Below are 22,360 nucleotides of genomic sequence, written 5' to 3' on the forward strand. Positions count from 1 at the left end.
CATTTCTTCGCAACTGCGTACTGTGATCGAAGAAAAACGGTTTCTTGGGAGATTCAGGCAAGGAATTTACCATGCATCAAGATAGGCCGAAAAGAATAACTTGCTGAAGGAATCCCAGGCGAAAGATGTGAAGAAACTTCAGAGGGATCACATTGAAAAGTATAAGAAGAAAACTATTAGAAATATTCCATGAGAAATATCCGCAGGAAACAGCAAATTCCTAAAAAAACAGCAACAGCAGCGAAACCGCGAGTGTAGAAAATCCTAAAAAGTGCACTTTGAAGATTCTGAGAGGGATCTTCTGCAGGGGTCCCAGAAGTATCCAGAGAAATTCCTGAAGAAATTCCAAAAAAAATCAGTTACAATTTCATATAGTGGACACCATAGATGGGGTTATTGTAAGCTTAATGTAGTAATGAAATGACCAACGTCACATATTGAGGTTATGACGAAGAGATACTAGATTTTCAGCTACAAGACACCTTTTCCACGCCTCCACTGCGGCTGCCATCTTGCAAGCAAATGCATAGGAACAATCCATTCCTACTGGAACATAGCCTGTAAACTCCAAACGATAGTAGGCAGTAGTGGAAACAAATTTGACTTCTTGTGATACTGGGAATAAGAACGCCATTAACAGAAAAGTCCGTTTAGTCGTAAAGGAAAACCTGCAGAAATTCGCTAGAGAAATTTCTTGAGCAATGATTGAACGAAGGCCGAAGAAATATCCAGAAAAACTCTTGAATAAATCGCTAAAAAAATGCTGGATAAATTCCTGGTAGAACTCCTGAAGGAATGCCTGCAAAAATTCCGTGAGATTTCCCCGAAGGACCGCGAATTCTGTAAAATATAAAGTTACTCCTAGTGAAATTTTTAAAGAAATGCGTGGAATAATCTTATGAGGAATTTCTATAGAAATTCCACATAATATCCCAGCAGGAATTTCCGAAAAAAAAAACAGCACGAACAACTGGAGGAATTCTATTCTAAACCATGGCTCAAACTCAGGGGAATTCCTGAAGGAATTAATAAAAAAAACTTTGAGAAAAATCCTGGAAGCATCCCAGGAAGAATTCCTGAAAAAATAATTCAAGCAGGGATTCCTAAAAAAAACAATCAGGAATCTCTGGAGAAATCTCTGAAGAAATTGCTGGTGGAATTCTATCATTTCAAGAATTTTCGGAAGAACTACCGCTGAATCTCAGAAGAAAACTTATCAGCGATCTCTGAAAAAAAAATCTCTGTCACAGAAGTACTTTTTCTAGCGGAATCTGAGGAAATTCTGGTAAAATTCCATCACAATATGCTTGATAAGTTCCAGCAGTAATCCCTGGGTGAATCTTAGCAAATACTCCTTGAGCAGGAATTTTTGAAATATTGGAGCTTTTTTGGAGGGATTCTATTAGAAATTTAAAGAAATTTTTGATAGTCTGTGATAGAAGGATCGTTGAAAAAATCTCTGAAGAAACTTCTTAGAGAGTTGCAGGAAGAATCACAGGAGTTATTTCATGAGGAACTCCATCAGGAATTTCTGGATGACTTCTCAGATTAGTTCTGGAGGAATCCCTAGAAGAATTCCTGGATTTATAGTCGGATGATTTTTTTTCGTTTTCCACTGCAATAAATGAAATGATGTACAGGGTGCGGCAGGAAAAAATGCGAAAAGTTCAAGGCACTATTACACGCTAAATATGGGATATATATGACTATTTTTTCATGACAGTGTATCAGTCAATGTCTATATTCTAGCACTGAAAAATAAAAATGAACATATTTGATGTTTAACATGTGATAATGTAGGCCTAATAAGCGGATATCAATAAACTGCGCGCCCAATAGTCATTAAACAAAATGACTATAACAGTAACAAAATTAGCTCAAATTCGATGAACAACCAGACCACACTGATCCAGAGCCATGTAGTTTCACATACCAGATGAAATAAGTACATATATTTGATGATATTGTAGAGAAAATCAAAAATTTTGTTTTATCAGATGCGAAATTTAGCGACCTGTGCGATTTTCTGCGGTTTGAAAATTCTGGTTGTCTTCATCTTTAGGCGCCGCCCTGTAAAGGTTAGTGACCAAAATGGGAAATTTTTTAATTAACTTTTCAGAAAACTAGCCTATTATAGATCATGGAACGTTGAAACATAGATTGGTTAATGTCAAATGGACGAAAATGAGGTTTGAAGTTGAAAAACACTTTCGCATTTTTTCCTGCCGCATACTGTACAACCCTGCACCACCTACTGGTGAGTTTTCTTACTTATAACACAGCGCAACATTTTTTTGTCTCAAGAGCAAACTTATGTGTCTCTGAAGGTTTTTGGGCCGCTGAATCCGAATCCGGGCTCAGATTTGCTCCAACACGTCACAATTTTGAGCTATACCTCAATTTATAGGGCAAAATATGCAATTTCGGGCTTTTTTGACTGCAAGCCATTAAGCATGGAAATATTTTTTTGAGCAATCAAAAGGTTAATTGGTCAATTAACATCTAAATTACAGACTTATGCAAAATATTTCGTTTTACCTAATCAAATTTGATAGATTTAAGCATTTTATGTTAGTATGAAAACTTGCATGCAACTTTTGGAGGGTGACTTGTATGGGGAATATCGTACCCCGCATAAATCGTTTAAAACTATCAAAATCGATTGGGTCAAACGAAATATTTTGCATGAGTTGTTAATTTAGATGTTAATTGACCATTTAACCTTTTGATTGCTCAAAAACAATATTTCCATGCTTAATGGCTTGCAGTCAAAAAAGCCCAAAATCTCATATTTTGCCCAATAAATTGAGGTATAGCTTAAAATTGTGACGTGTTGGAGCAAATCTGAGCCCGGATTCAGATTCAGCGGCCCAAAATCTGTCAGAGACACATAAGTTTGCTCTTGAGACAGACTAGAAGTTAATTTCTGTTACGCTGTGAATCACACCAACAGATAACGTTCGAAGTTCGACAAGTTCTAGATTAGGGTTGCCTACACTAGACAAAAAAATATTTTACCTCCTGAATCAGTTGTTTTGGACTCCCAGAAGTGTAGGGTGTGAATAATGATTGCGTTTCCTTCCCCTAGTAAGCATCGGTGACAGCAAGCATCACGACGAGACAGTCAGTGTGTGGCTACCTCATTGAAAAGTGAAGCTATGGCGGAGCAAGTCGTCTGCATTGCGAGGTTCCGTTCGTATCATGCCAAGTAATTCTGCTGAAAAAACTTGGCCAAATGTATGCAGAAATCTTAAGCTTTGTATTTTTGCCGCTAGGTGGCACTGTAAGCGTTAAATAATTCAAATCTTTGGTATTCGTGTAGGTGACTATTTGCCAAAGAACTTTGTCAAAAACCGCAAAGTGATCCGACTCCTGTGAAAAAAAAAAAATATATATATATATATCCTAGTTAAAGTGAGGCCACCCGAGCAGAGGAGATTATCAAACTAATAACTACGAAATCACATAACCTGTTTCTATATCTTGTTTTGTTATTATTTAATTATCAAGGCATAGCTTTTCCATAACAAATTTTGTTGGACAATCTCATTTAGTTATAATCAAGCTATTGATATACATTCACTCAATTACATTTCAATAACATGTTTTGTTGAAGTACAAGTTTTGTTATTGATGTACTATTGATCAACTTATCAACAATAGCACAACAGTAACTAGTATTGAAATCAAAGCGACAATTCGATAATAATGATCTGTCCTTTTGTTTTGTTCCACTTTTGTATTCAGTTAGGAAGGAAATTTCCGACCGAATTCTCTGAAAATTCTTTAAATAATATTCGGGAAAACATTTGGAAGTTCTGGAGGAACCTTTCGATACCCTGGAGAAGTCTTAAAAAGAACTCCTGGCGCAATCTTCTTAGAAATTCCAAGGTAATACTTCTGAGCAATTAGTAGAATTCTTGGCAAATTCTTTTGAAAAACTCCAGGAGAATTCTTCGGAAAAAACTGCTGGTGAAATTCTCAAAGAAATTTTCAGAGAAATCTCAAGATGAAATTCGAGACAAATAATCACGGGGAATTCTGAAGAAATCCTTGAAGGGATTCTATTCGTAATTCTGAAGGAATTTCTAGAGAAGTCTTTGAAAATCTGTGAATGATTTCGTGGAAGAACTCTCGGAGAAATTTCTGGAAGTAGTATTTTTCGATTATTTACAGTATTGTAACTCATGTTATTGGTGGGTTTGTGCGACAAAGTGAATAATTTTATATAATAAGTATCATAATTAACTTAGTTACGATTTTGATATAATAACAAATTCTGCTTTCCGATTATTATCAATAACAAATTAATATTAAAATTTGATATTGGAATATTCTATGCAATCAGCAATATTGATTCCAACACTTCATGTCTGAGTAATGAACGTTTTACTTTTCCCATCGTGCGAACCGTAACACGCAACCGTCAATCCCTGTTCCGATGTCTCTTTTGTTGGCAGCTCTTTATCAACAACGCTCATCAACCTTACCGAGCCAGTAGTGAGTGAAGAACCTAGGACAGCGCAGCATGTTTCTATTTTTGCTCCACATTCAAAAACAGGCTAAATGCGTCCAACGTCTCACACCGACAACTCCCCCCCCCCCCCTTCGCATTCGTTGGGAAAACAACCCACACCGCCACCGGCCGCCGCGCCACCGGGATGCGACGACGCTACTACAGAAAGATGATGTGTGGAAGGTCATGCAACCACGTGCGTGTAGCTATGCGGCGGGTGGGAAAAACGGAAAAACGATGACGAGAGCGCGGCTCGAAAATTGCTGTAAACAAAAACCCGATGTGAAGCCGAGAAGAGTTGCTCTCGCTCTCCTTTCTTTTTCTTTTGAATGCCGGAAAACCAGAGAGCAAGTTTTCCACCGCCTCCGGGATAACAATGTGGAGAAAACAGTGGAAAACTGCAAAGGTTCATCCACCTCCCAACTGTGGGAATGCGGAGGAATCCAGCAAACGCGGACTTCGGCCCTTCGGGCTACCATACCGGTCGGACGCCATGCGGTTGTTCGGCAAGTGGAAAACCCGAGTCAGCTGATTGCGCTCCTGCTTGATTGCTTCGTTATCACGTGCGGAGAGCGCGCGACGACCATCAGAGTCGCGAAGAAAGGGAGAGAGCCCAACAGCCGTACCTACCTACCCGGGAGAGTGAACTTTCGGAAAAACTGTTTAGCAGAGAATGAACCCAACCATGCGTCTCCATAGCTGAGGGGGTGAAATGAAGCCTCGCACGTTTGATATTTTAAAAGGGTGATTGTATTTAGCTACACTTCAATGTCAATGCTCCGTCGTACAGTTAGTGCCTACAATCAAAGTTGCACATCGTTGCTCAGTATACACAGACATACATATACAAACACACACGGCTACGTCATCGCTATAAACTATTTTCATAACGGCTATTGCTATCATCTTCGTTTCATGATTCTTTTTTTTTCTTTCTTTTCCTTACTCGCAAATCGTCTTAAATGCTATTGACTACAACACATGATTTCTTATCTTTTTTTAACGCCCTAGAGGTGTGCGATTCTACGTCATCGTAAAACCACTACTGCACCGTGGTCCAGAAAGCAAATTTATGAAGAAATATGTAATGAGCGCAGAATACGAAATGTAAGGCTAACCGTTCCTGTAGATGCATTTGTTCTACATTGCATGCGTGATAACTGTAAACAATAATAGAACGTCAGATCACCCTATACCTGTTAAACATATCTCTCCTTATTGTACGAACCGAATCTTTGGCGAACTCCAATTTACCAGGGTTTTATCCGTCCGTGAGTCCAAGTACACAAATTCATCAACCACCTCGATTTCATCTCCGTCGATAGAAATTCGGGATGGCGGCCGCAGTGATTCCTCCCTGGAGTACTTTGCCATCATGTACTTTGTCTTCGAGACAATAATGACTAATCCGATTCACCTGGCTTCATTCTTCAGACGGATGTACGTTTCCGCCATCGTATCAAATTTGCGAGCTATAATATATAATATAATAATATATAATATAATAATATATAATATAATATATTATCAAAATCATCAGCGAAACCAACGGACTTCGTGAAAATCGTTCCACTCGTGTTTATCTCCGCTCTCCTTATTACACCCTCTAAACCAATGTTAAACTGCAAGCACGAAAGACCACCACCTTGCCGTAACCCTCTGCGAGATTTGCCCATCTCTCGATCCATCGCATCGTGGGCACGTTGTATTCGTGGCATTTCTGAACATCTGGTCCGTTGTAGCACGTTCACCCATAAATCCAGCCTGATATTGATCCACGAACTCTCTTGTGATCGCTCGATAATTTCCGCAATCCAACTTGTCGCCCTTTTTGCAGATGGGATACACGATACTTTCCATCCATTCCTCCGGCAATACTGCCTCCTCCAAAATCTTGGTAATGACCATAGTAGTGCTTCTCCATCGTATTTTAGTTGATCTGCTCCAGCGTACCTGGTGATGCGAACCTGAATGATATAGTCGCGTATTCGGCTAACAATTTCGCTAATTGCAATGTTGAACGGAACGTACCTACGTATGAAATGCTTATTCGATTGCGTGAAAAACTCTACTCATTCAATCCTAGTCGTATTATCGATGAAGCGATTTCATTTCAAATTTATTATCTGATCGAAATAAGGGATTAAATAAGGACCCATGATTCTAGTCGATGATCCAGCAATATGTATCTTGTAAGAAATGCTTTCGCGAATTGATAGCCTAAGCTACATGTTACATATTATGTACTACAGTAGACGTTTGATAACTGCAAAATTTTTAAATTTTTAAATAAATAGGCTCTTAATAAATAGATAATTGCAACGTGTAAAAGATATCAACAAACCATCAATTGACGTTCAATTCAACACCATAAATTGAGCTCTATGTACATACACTGGCCTAGTAACTGGACACTGCCCGAGCAGGTATCACTTGAAAAATAGCGGCCAGATTCAGAGTGATATCTGTCGTTTCTGTAATACGGAATGTGAAACCTCGGAACTTCTGCTTTGCAGTTGTGGTGCTTTTTACACGCGCAGGCAAAAATTCATAAATTGCTTGCAATTTAGCGAGATCTGGTCTGCAGAACCTGGGAAGGTCTTGGAGTTTATAAATTCCATTGCACCTGACTGGGAGACGACGCGTCGTGGTAGAAGCTGATTGCTTGACACATGGTAATTAGCTGGCTAGATGCGATTATCAAAACGGGGCATGCCACAAAAGTTCAGCTTATTGGACGCAGTGGCTCAATTTCCCAAACAGGGGAGCAGAAAAAAATCAATTGACGTTAAACGAACGTGAAATTATTTCAAGTGTTTATATTTGATGGGCTACAACTCGTAGCGGTTAGGCAACGCCGAATGAAGCATACACCTCCACTGGTCTCGGTCCTGGGCCAATCGCTTCCAATCACCCTGAACGTTTAGCCCTATGTCCTCAACCGCAAAAAGCCAACGTGTGCGCAGCCTGCCACGAAGCCGACGGTCTCTTCCTAGTTCTCTGCTGAACATGGTTTTAGCTTGTCGTTCCTCCGGCATACGAGCTACGTGTCCAGCCCACCGTGTTTTATTCGCTTCACTATATCCATCTTTTTATATACTTGGTACAATTCGTGGTTCATGTGACGCCGCCAGATGCTATCCTTCAGTTTACCGCCGAGTATTGTTGGTAGTACTTTACGTCCGAAGACTACAAAGGCTCTCCGAGCAGCTTCTCTCAACGTCCACGATTCATGGCCGTATGAAGCGACCGCAAGAATCAAAGTCGTACAACGCGAGTTTTGTCTTCGTTTGCAGCCTACGAGACTTCATCTGGTTTCGCAGACCGAAAAAGGCCCGATTCGCAGCTGCAATCTATCTTTTAACCTCGCGGGTAACAACATTATCGCACGTTACTAGAGTACCAAGATAAACAAATTCGTCCACAACAACAAACTTTTCACCACTTCGTCACCACTACCACAAGCAATCATGTACTTGGTCTTTGTGGTGTTAATTGTTAGTCCAATCCTCGCAGTTTCCCTTTTGAAAGGTATGAACGTCTCTTCCACGGCCCGACGGTCGATCCCGATGATGCCGATATCATCCGCGAAGCCCAGAAGCGAGCTCGTGACAATGGTTCCGTTTCTGCACACCAACTCTCCTTATCACTCCTTCCAGCGTTATGTTGAACAGTAAGTTCGAAGACGCATCGCCCTGTTTCAGCCCGTCTAAGGTTACGAACGATGACGAAATTTCATCCGCAATCCGTACACTTGATTTCGAACCGTCAAGCGTTGCACGAATCAGTCTAACCAGCTTCGCCGGAAAATATTTGTCAAGTGTTTATTAGGACTTCAGCTAAATTGAGGAGGTACGTCCCGAGCGTCTGTTCACCAAGGAGGTGCGGCTCAAACAGCGTCTGTTCTGGCATCCAGCGGCTGAATATGAAACGCTGTATCGCGCCATCGATACCTAAGGTAGTAACCCCACCAACGCGATGTAGGCAGCGCGACCCCGGTAAGGTAGCCTGTCGAAGCCTTTCAACACTACGAAAAATGAAGAAAGAAATAGAATATGCGAACGATACTCTCGGAAACCGACCCGGCAACGAAATAAGGACTATGATTGGAAACTCGGTACCTTGAACGTCAGGACCTTAAATGAACCTGGACGAGTGAGCCTTTTGGCTCGTGAATTGCAGAAAGTTCGTGTGTGCGTGGCTGCAATACACTTACACGCACTTCGTTGGCCCAAAACTGGTGAACGTGAATTCAGGGCGGTGGATCCCGTCGCCAACACATCGTTCAAATATAACATTTACCACAGCGGCAGCGATAAGGCAGAACATGGGGTCGGATTCATAGTGATCGGGAAACAGATGAAGCGAGTTATGAGGTGGAAGCCGATCAACGAACGGATCTGCGTATTGAGAATCCGGGGCTTATTCTTTAACTACAGCCTGATCAATGTCTATGCGCCGACCAACGAGAAAACCGATGATGTGAAGGATACGTTTTATGAATGTCTTGACAAGACCTATGGAGAATGCCCAAAACACGACGCTAAGATTGTCATCGGTGACGCCCTAGCGCAGATCGGAAGAGAGGACTTTTTCCGTCCAATCATCGGTACGGAGAGCCTTCACTCCGTCACTAATGACAACGGCCTGAGATTAGACAACATTGCTGCGGCCAGGGGGATGGCCATCAGTAGCACCTACTTTGCACGCAAGGATATCCGCAACCACACCTGGAGATACCCAAACGGCGATATTTGCAATCAAATCGACCATGTGCTGGTAGATGGCCGACATTTCTCGGACGTAATTGATGTTAGAACTTTTAGAGGTCCCAACATCGACTCAGATCACTATCTCGTAGGGAACCGCGCTACTTTTTTTTTTTCTCTGTTCGGGCCATAACCACTGCGACCAATATTTTGATCTATTGTGGTATACCCCGTGTCCTTTGTATAGTGCATGTCGTATTACTTTATCACCATTGAGAAGTTATAAAGTATTCGGTTTTGTTACAGTACTGTACATTTGGTTTTCCCTAGTAGATACTGGATGAATTCAGAACCGAGTCAGACATTATTATACAGCTCACGGGTATAAATCATAGAATGCTGGGTAAAGACTGCTGGAAGATAGGTAGAGTTGAACGCTCAGGTATCGTCAGGTACGAGTTTGGAGAGTTGGAGCGAGGTAGATTTGCTGGCGTAGGTATATTGTTATTGAAGAAGATTGTAAATTGTATATACCTGGAATGAATAAAGAGTGCGGCGGTTGTTGATTGAGGTATCAGTCGGCAGCCGTCTAGTTTGATGGAAGGTGACTAATATTATACTAATATTATACCAATTTTAATCAAAATTGGCTGAAATCTTGCGAAAAGCTGGAATTATACTAATGTCATCGTGTCAGACTACGTTGATTTGATCCACTTTTTTGTTTATTGATCTTTGTTCTGCCGCTTGTGTTGCGTGTAAGAGGTAGCAGTCGCGTTCGAATGAAATAAAGCAAGCTGACACCCGACCGCGACAACGAAACGAAGGCAGTGAAAAGTGTCGAATGTTTACAAGCCTGGGCCAGCGTGGCCATGGTGGACTAGTTCCAACAAAGACCATGTTTACAATCACCAACTGTACGTAGTACAGCTAACTGGTATCTGATTACCTGTATCTAATACTTATTAGCACGTTTTCAGCAGAAGGCACCAAAAACCACTGGAAGAAATCATTGTTCTTGATAGTGGGATTTTGTAACTTGTTTCAAAATACTTTTAAGGCAGAGAATTTCACTCAAATCTTTAAGCTGTCAGTGTCATTTTAACTCAAAATTTTCCAATCTTTCCGAAAAAAATACTTTTGAAACTGGAGAAACACGGAGTACATCCGAAAAGGGCTAAAACTTATTAAGTTATCAAAAAAATCAATATTAAATTAGTAATATCTTCTAAACGGTGCATCTTAGAAAAATGTTACCGAAGTACTTTTTTCTTGCAAATTTGATGTACTTTCATAAAATTAGGGCGACAAACTTTTTTGACTTTACTTAATAGCTTTTTTTGAAAACCGTAATTTTTTAAAACATTTTTTTTTCATTGTAACCTATTTTTCTCCAGAACAACCCACTGTGCACTAGGTAGCATTTTCAGTCAGCTATAACATAAGGATAATAAAAAAAATATTGACATGTCACTTTTGAGGGAAAATCTATATTTTAGTTCAAATCACAAAAACCAAACATATTTTTTTACCGTGCATATTTTCTCCATATAGCACCAACAATTGTCTAAAACTTCGCCGAAGACACCAAACCGATCGGACAAACCGTTTTCGAGATACAATTTTTTGAAGATATCATGTGCATTTTTCATAGGCCCTTCTCATAAGTAAGGCTAGATTCAAAATGGCGAACCAAGTATGCAAAACGGCGTTTTTCTCCCCCAAAGACTTGTATGCAAGGTTTCATCCAAATAAAGATATATGAAAATTACTCGTTGCTGAAATGATATGGAACCGCTCAGTAGTCATTTTCAACATAATCGCAAGGAAGGATTCTGATTGATAGGTTCCGCTTTAAACACGCTCCTTTTTCAGTCAAAATCGGATCCCTTAACGAGAACGTCAAGAAACGATACCGATATTGACCATGCATCGGAACCCTAGTCCTTTCTGTTTCAAACCAGTGTACACCGAATAAAAGATTAGGAATACTAACCCATGTTTCCTAGTTTCAAGATCCATCTCGGCCACACCTAAAACCGAGACCTTTCACTTTCAACAAGGTATAAATGTAATAAGGACCAAAGTGTTTTCCTTTGATTACTAAAATATGCTGTTCCACTAGTTGGAAGCAGTTAGGACTAGGGTTCGATTTGGTAGATCTTTCACCGCAACGCAACCCAAAAAGGCGATCTACCCACGCTACGGGCTCCGTTAAAGATCGAGCATATTTTAAACCCCCTCAACCATTCATCCCTCAGCACGGGTCCGTAGTGCTATTCTAAGCCGGCAACTACAGTCAATTTTGAACCAATTGGCACAACTTTTGGAATGTGGTGAGATATGTATAGTATCTACCTGTGTACAACATTTCAAGTCAATTGGTTCAAAATTGACTGAGTTATAGTGGAAAACAGGCGAATGTAGAAGCCACCGCCCAAATGGCGCGATACCCTAGTTAGTAAGATTCGAGCTCGGTTATCAACCGTGTCGGACTCTAGGAACCGGCGATCGATGTGTTTCAACATCCAGCGGTTTTCAGCAGACGGTACGGTAGCTGACTATCACCAGAAGCTGGACGAGTGAATAAGTGAGATCAACGAGAGCGATAATCTCAACTCTCTGTAGGAGTCTATCCACGGAGCGATGAGTACAGCAGCGCGGGAGGTGATAGGTACTGCTCCGACCTAGGAACGGGTGGTTCGACGAGGAGTGCCAGAGGGTAACGGACGAGAAGAATGTTGCCAGAAGCCGGATGCTGGTGTCGGGGACCCGGCAGAGCAGGGAGCGATATAGGGATGCAAGAGTAGCCGAAAAACGAATCCACCGTAAAAAGAAAAAAGAGCACGAGGAAAATGTGATTGCTCAGGCGCAAGAGAGTATGGAACAGAATGATATGCGGAGATTTAACGAAACTGTCAATGGCGTGCGGAGAAAAACAGCGCCTTCTCCCGTCATGTGCAACGACCGTAATGGAAACTTGCTTAGAGACAAGATAATGGTGGCTGCCAGGTGGAGAGAGCACTTCGAGGTATTGTTGAACGGTGGGAGTGGAAGAGAGACGGACAGAATTCGAATCGACGACTACGGACAAGCTGTGGAACCTCCAACGCTAGACGAGGTCAAGACAGCTAGAACAACAAGGCTGCTGGGAAGGACGAACTCCCGGCCGAGCTTCTCAAGCACGGTAGTGAGCAGCTGTATCAACTCTTACACCGTATTATATTGAAGATAAGGGAGGAGGAAGAACTGCCTGCTAGTTGGTTGGATGGTCTCATTTGCCCTCTTATCAAGAAAGGGCATCGACTGGAGTGCGCGAATTACAGAGGAATAACACTCCTCAATTCAGCGTACAAAATTTTGTCCGGAGTTCTGTTCCACAGGCTGAGGCCGATTGAGGAGTCCTTCGTCGGCGAATATCAGGTAGGATTTCGTGAAGGCCGATCAACGACAGATCAGATGTTCACCCTGCGGAAGTTCTCGATAAATTTCGGGAATACAACTTGCAGACCCATCATCTGTTTATTGTTTTCAAGGCGGTATATGATTCAATAAAGAGAAGCGAGTTGGCAGATTATGATCGAACATGAATTTCCGACGAAGCTGATTAGACTGATTTGTGCGACGCTTGACGGCTCGAAATCAAGTGTATGGGTTGCGGATGAAATTTCGTCATCGTTTGTAACCTTTGACGGACTGAAGCAGGGCGATGCTTGTGGAGTATGAACAAAGCTGAGTAGCATTCCCCATGCGTGTATTTCCCCTAGCAAGCATCAGTGACAGCCAGCACCATGACGGGGTCGTCGTCAGTGTGATGCTGCCTCATTGACGAGTGGACTGTTGGCGGAGCAAGTCGCCATCACAGTGAGGTTCCGAATTATGCCAAGTGATTCTACTGCAGTTTGCTAAGATGGCTGGGAACGGATTGTTCCAGTGAGTTGCCCGGCATTCACAATGCTCTTTCGAACTTACTGTTCAACATAGCACTGGAAGGAGCGATAAGGAGAGCTGGTGTGCACAAGAGCGGGACCATTGTTACGAAGTCGCATATGCTCCTGGGCTTCGCGGACGATATCGACATCATCGGAATCGACCGTCGGGCCGTGGAAGAGGAGTGGAGAAAAGTTTGAAGTTGTGGGTGAATTGGTTTATCTTGGTACTCTAGTGACGTGCGATAATGATGTTATCCGCGTGGTGAAAAGACGTATTGCGGCTGCGAATCGGTCTTTTTTCGGTCTGTCCAGATGAAGTCCCGCAAATGCTTAATCTATCAAATTTGATTTGATAAAACTAAATATTTTGCATGAGTCGTTAATTTACATGTTACCAATTTACCCTTTGATTGCTTAAAAGAAATTTCCATGCTTGCAATCAAAAAAGCCCAAAATCGCATATTTTGCCCTATAAATTGAAGTATAGCTCAAAATGGTTACGTGCTGGAGCAAATCTGAGCTCGGATTTGGATTTAGCAGCAGAGACACTTAAGTTTGCTCTTGAGACAGACCAATAGTTAATTTTTGTTTCGCTTAATTACTGGGAATAGATAACAATTGAAAGAAAAGATTTTAAAAGAACATAAAACATAATGTTCAAGCTCAAACACTTTTCCCCGTAAATCTACTCACTGGACCACAGTGCACTGTCAGTTGTACAAAGTTCAGATTCTCTCTCTCTCTATTCTCTCCCCACCCACCCTACACCTACTGCCACAAGGCCTTGAACAGCATCTGCCAAAAGACCTTGGTCAGCAGAATAAACACAAACAGCGTCCCAACGATGTTGATGCACAGTGCAATCACGTCCCGTTTGCTTTTCTGTGGCACCCGGCTAACGACCAGCCCGTTCGTCAGCAGCGCACTGACGATGTGCTGCCCGTCGAAGCCGAAGCAGGGTATCACATTGATGACCGAGAGACCGAGGGCAAACACCGTCACGTACTTGAGCAGCAGTTGGATGTCGTCGGCGAAACCGGGCCGAAAGATGGACGTCTTCGGAACGAATTGTGATATTCGGATCGTTCGGGTCAGGTCCGCCGGATGGCCAATGTAGATTACGTCCGGTTTGCGGTCCCTCCGGATTTGCAGAATGGTCGTGAAATTGTTGATCATCGGTTTAAAACAATGGCCTTCGGAGCAGATGGGCTTCTGATGGCAGTACCCAAAAGAGTTTTCAACCACCTTTCGGATGTTGAGACACATGTGCTGCGGAAGGGCCACGTCCTCTTCGTTCACATCGACCATGTACTCGAAGCAGTTGGAGGCCGTGTTGTCCACGCTGCAGCACTCAATGAGGCCATCGTTTTTGTGTGATATAGGGACCGATTCGTCATTCAGGTGGACAAAGTCTGGGGAAATGCAGTACGATGGCTGGGAATGGAGTGATTCCAGCAGGCAGTCGTACCAGGATGCCTCGTTGCGGACTTCGCAACTGTTGATTGCGGTAATGATGTCTCCTGGAAAGGTAGAAACGAACACACACAAAAAAGTACAGATAAAATGACTCACCCCAATCTATCTAAAAATGAGAAATGTAATGGGATATGTTTGCACTGATCGATAGCATTTTTTATTTTCTATGTTTTTAAACTTATTTTTAATCATTCTTGTGCAAAGCATGTGGCCTATTTTGGTACCCCAAGACAGCCCGGAATAACTCCGGAACCATGTGGACCAGGCACCCATGTCCCCAGAATACTAAACTAGAAGAATTTTCGGGAAGTTGTGAAAATTTTCATCAATATCTATGGAAAATCAAAAAAGTTATGACCATTCTTGTGCTTTTCCGATGGTGAAAAATGTACGTTGGCTGGATGAAGGGTCCTTCCCACGACTTTGAACGACTATTTCTATACCACGAAAGCGTTTCCGAAAAAAGATCTAGAACAAAAGTTGTTCCAAATTGGCCAAATTTTTCGAAATCAACAAAAATGTTTTTAGTTGTAAATCAATAATATTTTGATTGTTTATCAATAGTTCACTATTGAAACAAGTAGTTGGTAGTTGGGTTTACCTAATGAGATTAAGATTATATTCTGAAAAGTATTGCATCATATTCATCTAATTCCGTTTGTCTTGAGTTCGTCGAAAATCGATGGTGCTCTAGAGCAATCATGGGAAGTAGAGGGTTAACACCTCTGAAGGTGTCTTACTGCATCACTGATTCTAACGAATCATTGACTTTTTGCCTTTCAATGATTGTTTGCCTCCCATTTTTAAAGTGATAAAAAACTGTCAATGCTACAGAAACGCAGCAGAAAAAGTATCATCGCAATCACTGCGAGTGAGCATATATAGAATGATACTTTTTCATACGAATATTCGCTTTGGTGGCAGAGAATTATCACTTTGAAATTTTGAGGCTCATATCCAACATGGCTACCGATGCTGATGATGCCGTAAAAAGCCTTAATCTAGGTATTTTGTGTCTTATTACTCCCTATCATCACGGAACGGAAGTACAACTTAGTGCAAATCGTATATTCAAAAAGCGGAAATTTTTATCCTTGAAACCCCCTTATGATTTTTTTCGTACTTGAGCATTAAATTTCAACCGTGTAATTAGACGACTAGTCAAGTGGTATATATGTTTTGAATCGTCAGTTGGTCACAGTCAACTTTTTCTTAAGCGATAGTCTTGATTTTTTAAATATTGAATAAAAATGTATGGAATATTTTCACTAATGTTGATGGAAATCTCTTTTAAAAATAGAAGTAATCATTCATTAAATGCATTGCCTCTGGAGCAGTGAAGCCGACCTTCTGAAAGCTATGATTCCTGTAGCCAAACCTCCTTTTTCCGCAAGTAATTTTGATAAGTGATCCAGTATGAGGAGAAACGTTACTTTTCCTTACGGAATAATTTTGTGCGCGGATTTGCTAACTGTACACGACGAATCGGAACCGTCGTTCCCGAAATCGTAGTTCGATTGAAAAGCGAGACAGCAGTCAAGCTGATTGGTTTGACAAAGGAGCAACAACAACCAAATTGAATCTAAGTAATAAAAGAATAATTATTCCAGTTAAATTTACGCTAATGACTGTGTTCAGATTCAAATGGATTCCATAATCAAGAACACCTATAATGAAACATTTCATGTGTATTATGAAAGTGATAAAAAACGTTCATGTCCACAAAATCAGTGTGCATTGGGGACTTCGAAAGTGATTATTCTATTTGCAGTTCTCTGTAGGACAGTGAAGCAGAGAATTTTTGATTCTTTCCACTCATACCCCCAAAAGAAACCCCGTAAGAAGAAAGAGTGTTTTCCCGCTCATTAGCCTTCGTAGTCGCGACTTTCAAACAGTCTTCTCGGTTTCGGACCGCATTATTGGAGATTACCTGTTATTACTCTTTGCTTCAAAGCTATACCACTTTCAAAACGTCGACAACAACAACCACCAATGAAAACATCAACAAGGTAGACACAATGGAGTAACAATATTGTGTTGGTGAGAAGCGAAAATATTATTGGTTAAACCACCACCTATAATAAAGCAAATGGCCCCGTCTTCAGCAAGAGGCTACAGTGACTTAACCTTACTAGCACTAGACAACGAACAGCCGGGCGCGATGACGTCATTTTTTTTTAATCCAGCTTGCCTTATCAATGTTTAGGGAATTGATCCTGACTCCAAACAATCCCATTGACCAATCCAAATTCCTGTGTGGTAGTGGTTTGTGTTCAGATTTCCCGTGTTAATCTATCTGTAAGAACTTTGTAAACATCTTTTGTTCTCACGTATATGGATAGGCTTGCATTAGGTTTCGTGAGACATTTTTTGGACAACTCAATTAAAAATAGAAAGCGATACCATCTACGCGACAACTGACAACTAGACACTGAACCGATGGTCCACTGGAGATTTCCCGTTCGTCGACAATGAGCCATTTTACGAGACGTTTCGGATCAGCTGATCGCTCATTTCATGAATGAAAATTTGACAGGAGGTTGCGCCCAAGCCCGTGAGTGTTAATATCAATATCAACACTGTTGTCGTTTCGTAAAATAGACTATTCTCCGACATTAGCGGGAATTGAGCTCACATCGCACTGACGCTATAATGTCCACGTAGGTCACAAAACCAAAACTATTACATCATAGCTATTTTCCATTTTGACTGGTTTTCATTAGTCCTCAATAAAAACAATAAAAATTTTGTGACGAGAACAATTTTAAACGAATGACCAATCCATTTTTTTTACCAGTGCTGATAGGTTGTAGTGTATTTTGTTTCTATTTATTAGCGCATTTGCCCTAAAGAAGGCTCCACCTATCCTTGAGGAAAGGAACAGCTGCGTTTTTTTGCTCCTTTCCAAGAATAACATGAAAAATCATACATTGCGGCGTTTCCTCAAGTGCGGCTATTCCTTTCCAAGAGGATTTGCCGCGTGGAGTTTCGTGTAAATGCGCTTTAGTATACATTAAAAACAACGACCGCCCTGTGTTTCATATTCAGCACACCAGCAAACCAGTCAATATGTAATGCATGCTCCCGTTGATGACGTCACGCAAAAATGCGTTGTACTCTATCTACAGTAGACGTTAGCTCGGTGCAAACGCTTTAATTGCAATGCTTTTTAACTGAAAGTCCGCTAAGTGTAACAAATTTGCAGTTATTGCACCGCTATCCGTCAAAATGAAATGTCAACAGCGATGCGATGTGTTTCGCATACACTTTTGCTGCAATGCGATGATTTTCAAATGCACATTGGCTACAATCTGCAGCAACTGACAGTTCTTTGACGTCTGTCAGTTGTTGCAGTTGTCGAATTTCATTCGGTAAGTGAAACGTAAACATGTTGCAGTTATCGAACGTCTGCTGTATTATTTTGTTTTCGTTCGCATATGCGTTTTCATATAAATTTGCCTAATGTTTTATTTTGAAAATCATACTGGAGTTTTGATAGAAAGCTTACCATGAATTTTCCTCTGCGAGAGAAAATATCGCCAGCAAATCTGGCGTTCGATTCGAATAGGTCGTAAGTTTGCTGTGATTCCAATGCAGATTCGACCTATTCAAAGCGAACGCCAGAAATAGAAAATAGAACAAAAATGAACCGAACGTTCACTTGTGACGTCATCTTGCAAATCCAAAAATTATTTTTTACATCTTTACGCACCTTTATTTTAGTACCTTGTTTTTGTATACCAGCTGGACTAAAATGGTGTATAAAAATTCAAAATTTTCCGTGTAAAATGCGTGATTTCAACCGCTAGGAGGCGCTTCGATCAGCGTTGAAAATTTGCCACTTTCTGATACTGAACATGTACTTCCTTTCTTTGATCGCAGCTTTCGCAAATACAATCGTCTGCCAGTTTCATTTTAAATAACCAGTAGCGTGAAAAATCGTGACCAGAGAGTAGCCTATTGAGAGTGCGTACTTCCTTGTTATTTAGATCTAACTTAAAGTGCCAGGGTCTATGAGGGATAGTGTTCTGTATCTGAAAGTACTTGCGGCCCTTTCCAAGCTCTGACGAGTAGTCCAGATACCATTGCTGAGCATCCTCCTCGCTGCGACGTTGGAAGTACCAAACCGCGTCATGAAGCAGTATTTTGTTGATGCAGATGATGTCTCCTTCCAGGGCCTGTTTGGCCAGTTGATCCGCCATTTCATTACCTCGCACTCCCGTGTGTCCTGGTATCCATTGGATAGACGTCATCGTTGCGGCCGCCAGGACCAAGATTTGGTTGATCAGGTAATCTCGCACTTTTTTGTCCATTTGATCCAGAATGAACTCGCAGCCAACCCTGGAATCCGTCATTATGACTCCGTTGGATATACCATTACGATTGATGTACTGTAGCGCTATGAAGATTGCTTGGATCTCCGCCGACATGATACAGACGAAGTTAGACAGTTTCAAGCTGAGTCTGGTGTTGCTTGGCTCATGCTGGCTCATGGAAAACCCCAATTCCGCATTCCATACCATTGCTTGACGCATCTGTATAAATAATAGGACGATTTCGATATTTTCCGTGGATCAGAGACAGTGTAAGCTGCCTCAGCACCCTGATGTTGGTCTGTTTTTTGGGCCACAGTTCCTCATTCAGTGTTGTTGAGATGTCCACTGATCCTGATAACGGAGTCGCTGAAACTGCACATGTCATGTCCTGGAATATTTCTGCATGTTGTGCTGCTATTTGCTCGATGTAGGTGTACCTCTTCGATTCGTCCAACACGTCGCAGTTGTTGATCTGCTTCCATACAGGAGTTTTCCGGTAATAGTGCTTGACCACCTGCTTCCCAACTACCTTCAGCCGCCTGAATTGAAGCGGAGGCTGTGCAGCTATGGCCTGTAAAGTGTTTCTAGGTGTTGTTTTGGTGCAACCTGTGATTCTTCGTAGGCAGGCGTTATTGATAACATCAATTCGCTCCAAATTAGTTTTGCACGCAGAGCTGTATATACTAGAACCATATTCGATGAAGCCCCGAAAGAAAGCATTGTAGGCCATACCAAGTGTCGCTGGGTGACTGCCATACTTGGTACCGCTAATGACCTTGAGCATATTTAGGCGATCGGCCGCCTGCTTGGAGAGGTCCCTTAAGTGGGCGCCGAACCTTAGCGATCTATCTATCAATAGACCCAAGTATTTATGGAAGTTGACTGTTTCTATCACATCCGTGCCAATATGGATATTCAGAACCTTCGGAGAGTTCAAGAACAATATAGCCTTAGTCTTCTGCGCGTTGATGGTGAAATTCAGCTCATCTGCTGCCTCCACAAAACGTTCCATGAACTGGTTACCTCGTTCGTTGATTTCTTCTAGGTCTCGTCCCTCAATCATCACGGCGAAGTCGTCCGCATACTGAACGAGTTCGACACCTTCTACCCGGATACTATGGAGATTGGCAGTATAAATATTAAAGAGCGTCGGTGACAGTATGTCTCCTTGTGGAAGGCCTTGGCTAACATGTCGTGTTAGCGTATCAGCTCCGACCTGCAACTGTATTTTCCTGTCTGCCAGAAAAACTAGCACCCAACTAGGAAATTCTGGTGGAAGTCCAAACGATAACATGCATTTCTCTAACTTATCCAGTTTGATTGCGTTGAACGCATTGGAGAGATCGATGAAGATTATCGCTGCAAGGTTCTTCTCCCGTTTAGCTAGGAATAATTTGTTCGTGACGTATTCCAAGCAGCCAACTGTTGACATTCCCTTCCTGAACCCAAAAGATAACCTCGGAAGAATGTTTCTTATTTCGATGTGTTGTTGCAGTTTTTCTAGCACGGCGGCATTCAAAATCTTCATCCCACAGTTTAGCATAGACAGAGGCCTAACTCCTTCTATTGATTCGGGGTCCTTCCCCGGTTTGGGAATTGCGACAACCTTGATGGATTTGAGATTTTCCGGGACAACGCCTGATCTCCAGATATGGTTCATGTCCATGATAATGGAGTCTCTCACTTCAGCGTTTAATAGTTTCAAGGAACTATATGCGATCCCGTCTGGACCTGGGGCTGAATGAGAAGACTTTTTCGACAAAAATCGGATCCAAAAGCTGCTTGTTAAAATGTCATAGTTAGGAAGATAAGAAGGTATGGGAGCAATGTTAGTTTCAAACGGGAAGTATTTGTTCAAAAACTGCTGCGCCATTTGCAAATCATCGTGTACTAGTACATTCTCCCTTTTCTTCTTCTTTCCGGTGAGTTTGCCTAATTGATTCCAGATGGTCTTTGCTGGAGTCCGAGGATCGAAGCTGGCAACGAATTCCTCAAACCGTTTCCGTGAAGATTCCTGTTTTTTCCTTTTGAAAATCGTTTCCTTTTTCCTCAGATCCAGTAGTGATTCCAAATCTCCACTGCGGTTGAATCGAGTTCTTGCTTCATTCTTCTCGTTCCATGCTAGTTCCACCTCGTCGCTCCACCAAAATTTAGGCACGTGCTTGTCCGGCTGTTTGGCTTTTTTGCTGATGATTTTCGATTGCCCCTGTAGATCGGAATAGCTAACAACTTCATACACACTGATTTTGCTGAATTCCTCTGAAATCTTGGTTTTATTGATGAAATATCCGTTCGGTCGTCGCTGGGCCAGCTGTACAACGGTTTCAATAGCAAGATGTCGACTACCTATTCCATAATTTAGAACCTTCATTCTAGCATCGTCAAACAGCCCTGGAGATACCAGAACAAGGTCGATTGCAGAAGGCGACTTGTTGAGTTCAACCGGTACGAACGTCATCTGCCCCTCGTTCAAAAGAATGTAGGCTTCGTCGTTTATAAGGTCGAATAGAGCTGCTCCTTTGTTATCTTGGTGCCGAGGGTCCCATGCGGAATGGTGCGCATTGAAGTCACCTCCCACAAGAACCTTTCGGTAACCTCGTACAGCTTGCAGTAGGGATTCCACTCCTTGTTTCAGGGCAAAATGGGAAATATTGGGTGCTGCATAGACCGACATCACAACAATATCGTGGGCTACTATCAATCGTGCGACGGCTTGAATTTTTGGTAAGTTCGGTAACGTTATCCCTCTAGATTTTAATTTTTTGTTGATTAGGATGCCAGCGCCTCCATAACCGTCGTCTCTCGAGTCGAGGAAAGTGAAAAACCCTGGCACACTATATTTGCTACTCTCTAATTCTATCTTACTCCAAGTTTCTGATAAAAGGACTACATTATAATTCTCAATGATCAATGCTCTGGTTAATTCTTCTTTATTTTTCTCAAAACTTTGAATGTTAAGCTGGAAAATCTTTATCTCTTCTGTTGGCATTTACTTACGATTGCTATTTCATTTGCGAATTAGATCCGGACTACGACTGCGATCCCTTCGATGCTGCGAAGCATGTTTCCTTCCGCTGCTCGACATGAACATATCTTCGTCCACCGGCTCCGTCGAACCCAAGGTGGGAGCTTGGTCGCCACCAAGTTGCTGCTGCAGTTGCACCTTACGTTGCTCTTCCATACGTTGAGCCCAACGCTCGAAATCCGTCACTTTAAACGTGTTGAACAGTGCTACACCATTCTGCTCCTTCTCTTTGTCTCCATCCACTTTCTTCTTCTTCTTCTCCGCGTACACTTGCACCTGATCCGCGATGTTTACCTCCGTATTCGTACGCTTCGGCTTCTGGGGGCGATACTGCTGAACATTTTTCGTCTTGTACTGACCAGCCGACATCTCTGCGAATGTGTTGG

The 22,360-nt window shown here is 41.9% G+C and overlaps 1 protein-coding gene across 3 annotated transcripts in view; it reads right to left on the reverse strand.

Annotated features, from left to right (window-relative positions):
• Window positions 1-5,243: 5,243 nt before the first annotated feature.
• Window positions 5,244-22,360, reverse strand: part of LOC115262555 (membrane-bound transcription factor site-2 protease-like) — a 37,505-nt gene continuing 20,388 nt past the window's right edge. The window contains exons 3-4 of one of the 3 annotated variants that reach the window (XR_009998507.1): window positions 6,071-14,677; window positions 5,244-5,988 (exon numbers count right to left, since the gene is read on the reverse strand). Coding sequence is in view for 1 of the 3 variants with exons in the window: in XM_062855193.1 (XP_062711177.1) it covers window positions 13,926-14,677 (752 nt within the window). In the remaining 2 variants the exon portion in view is untranslated. Of the gene's footprint in view, window positions 14,678-22,360 lie in introns of all 3 variants that reach the window. The other 2 variants (XR_009998508.1, XM_062855193.1) reach the window with 2 other exon arrangements.

Source organism: Aedes albopictus, chromosome 3 (genome assembly GCF_035046485.1).
Source record: "Aedes albopictus strain Foshan chromosome 3, AalbF5, whole genome shotgun sequence".
Lineage (NCBI taxonomy): Eukaryota > Metazoa > Arthropoda > Insecta > Diptera > Culicidae > Aedes > Aedes albopictus.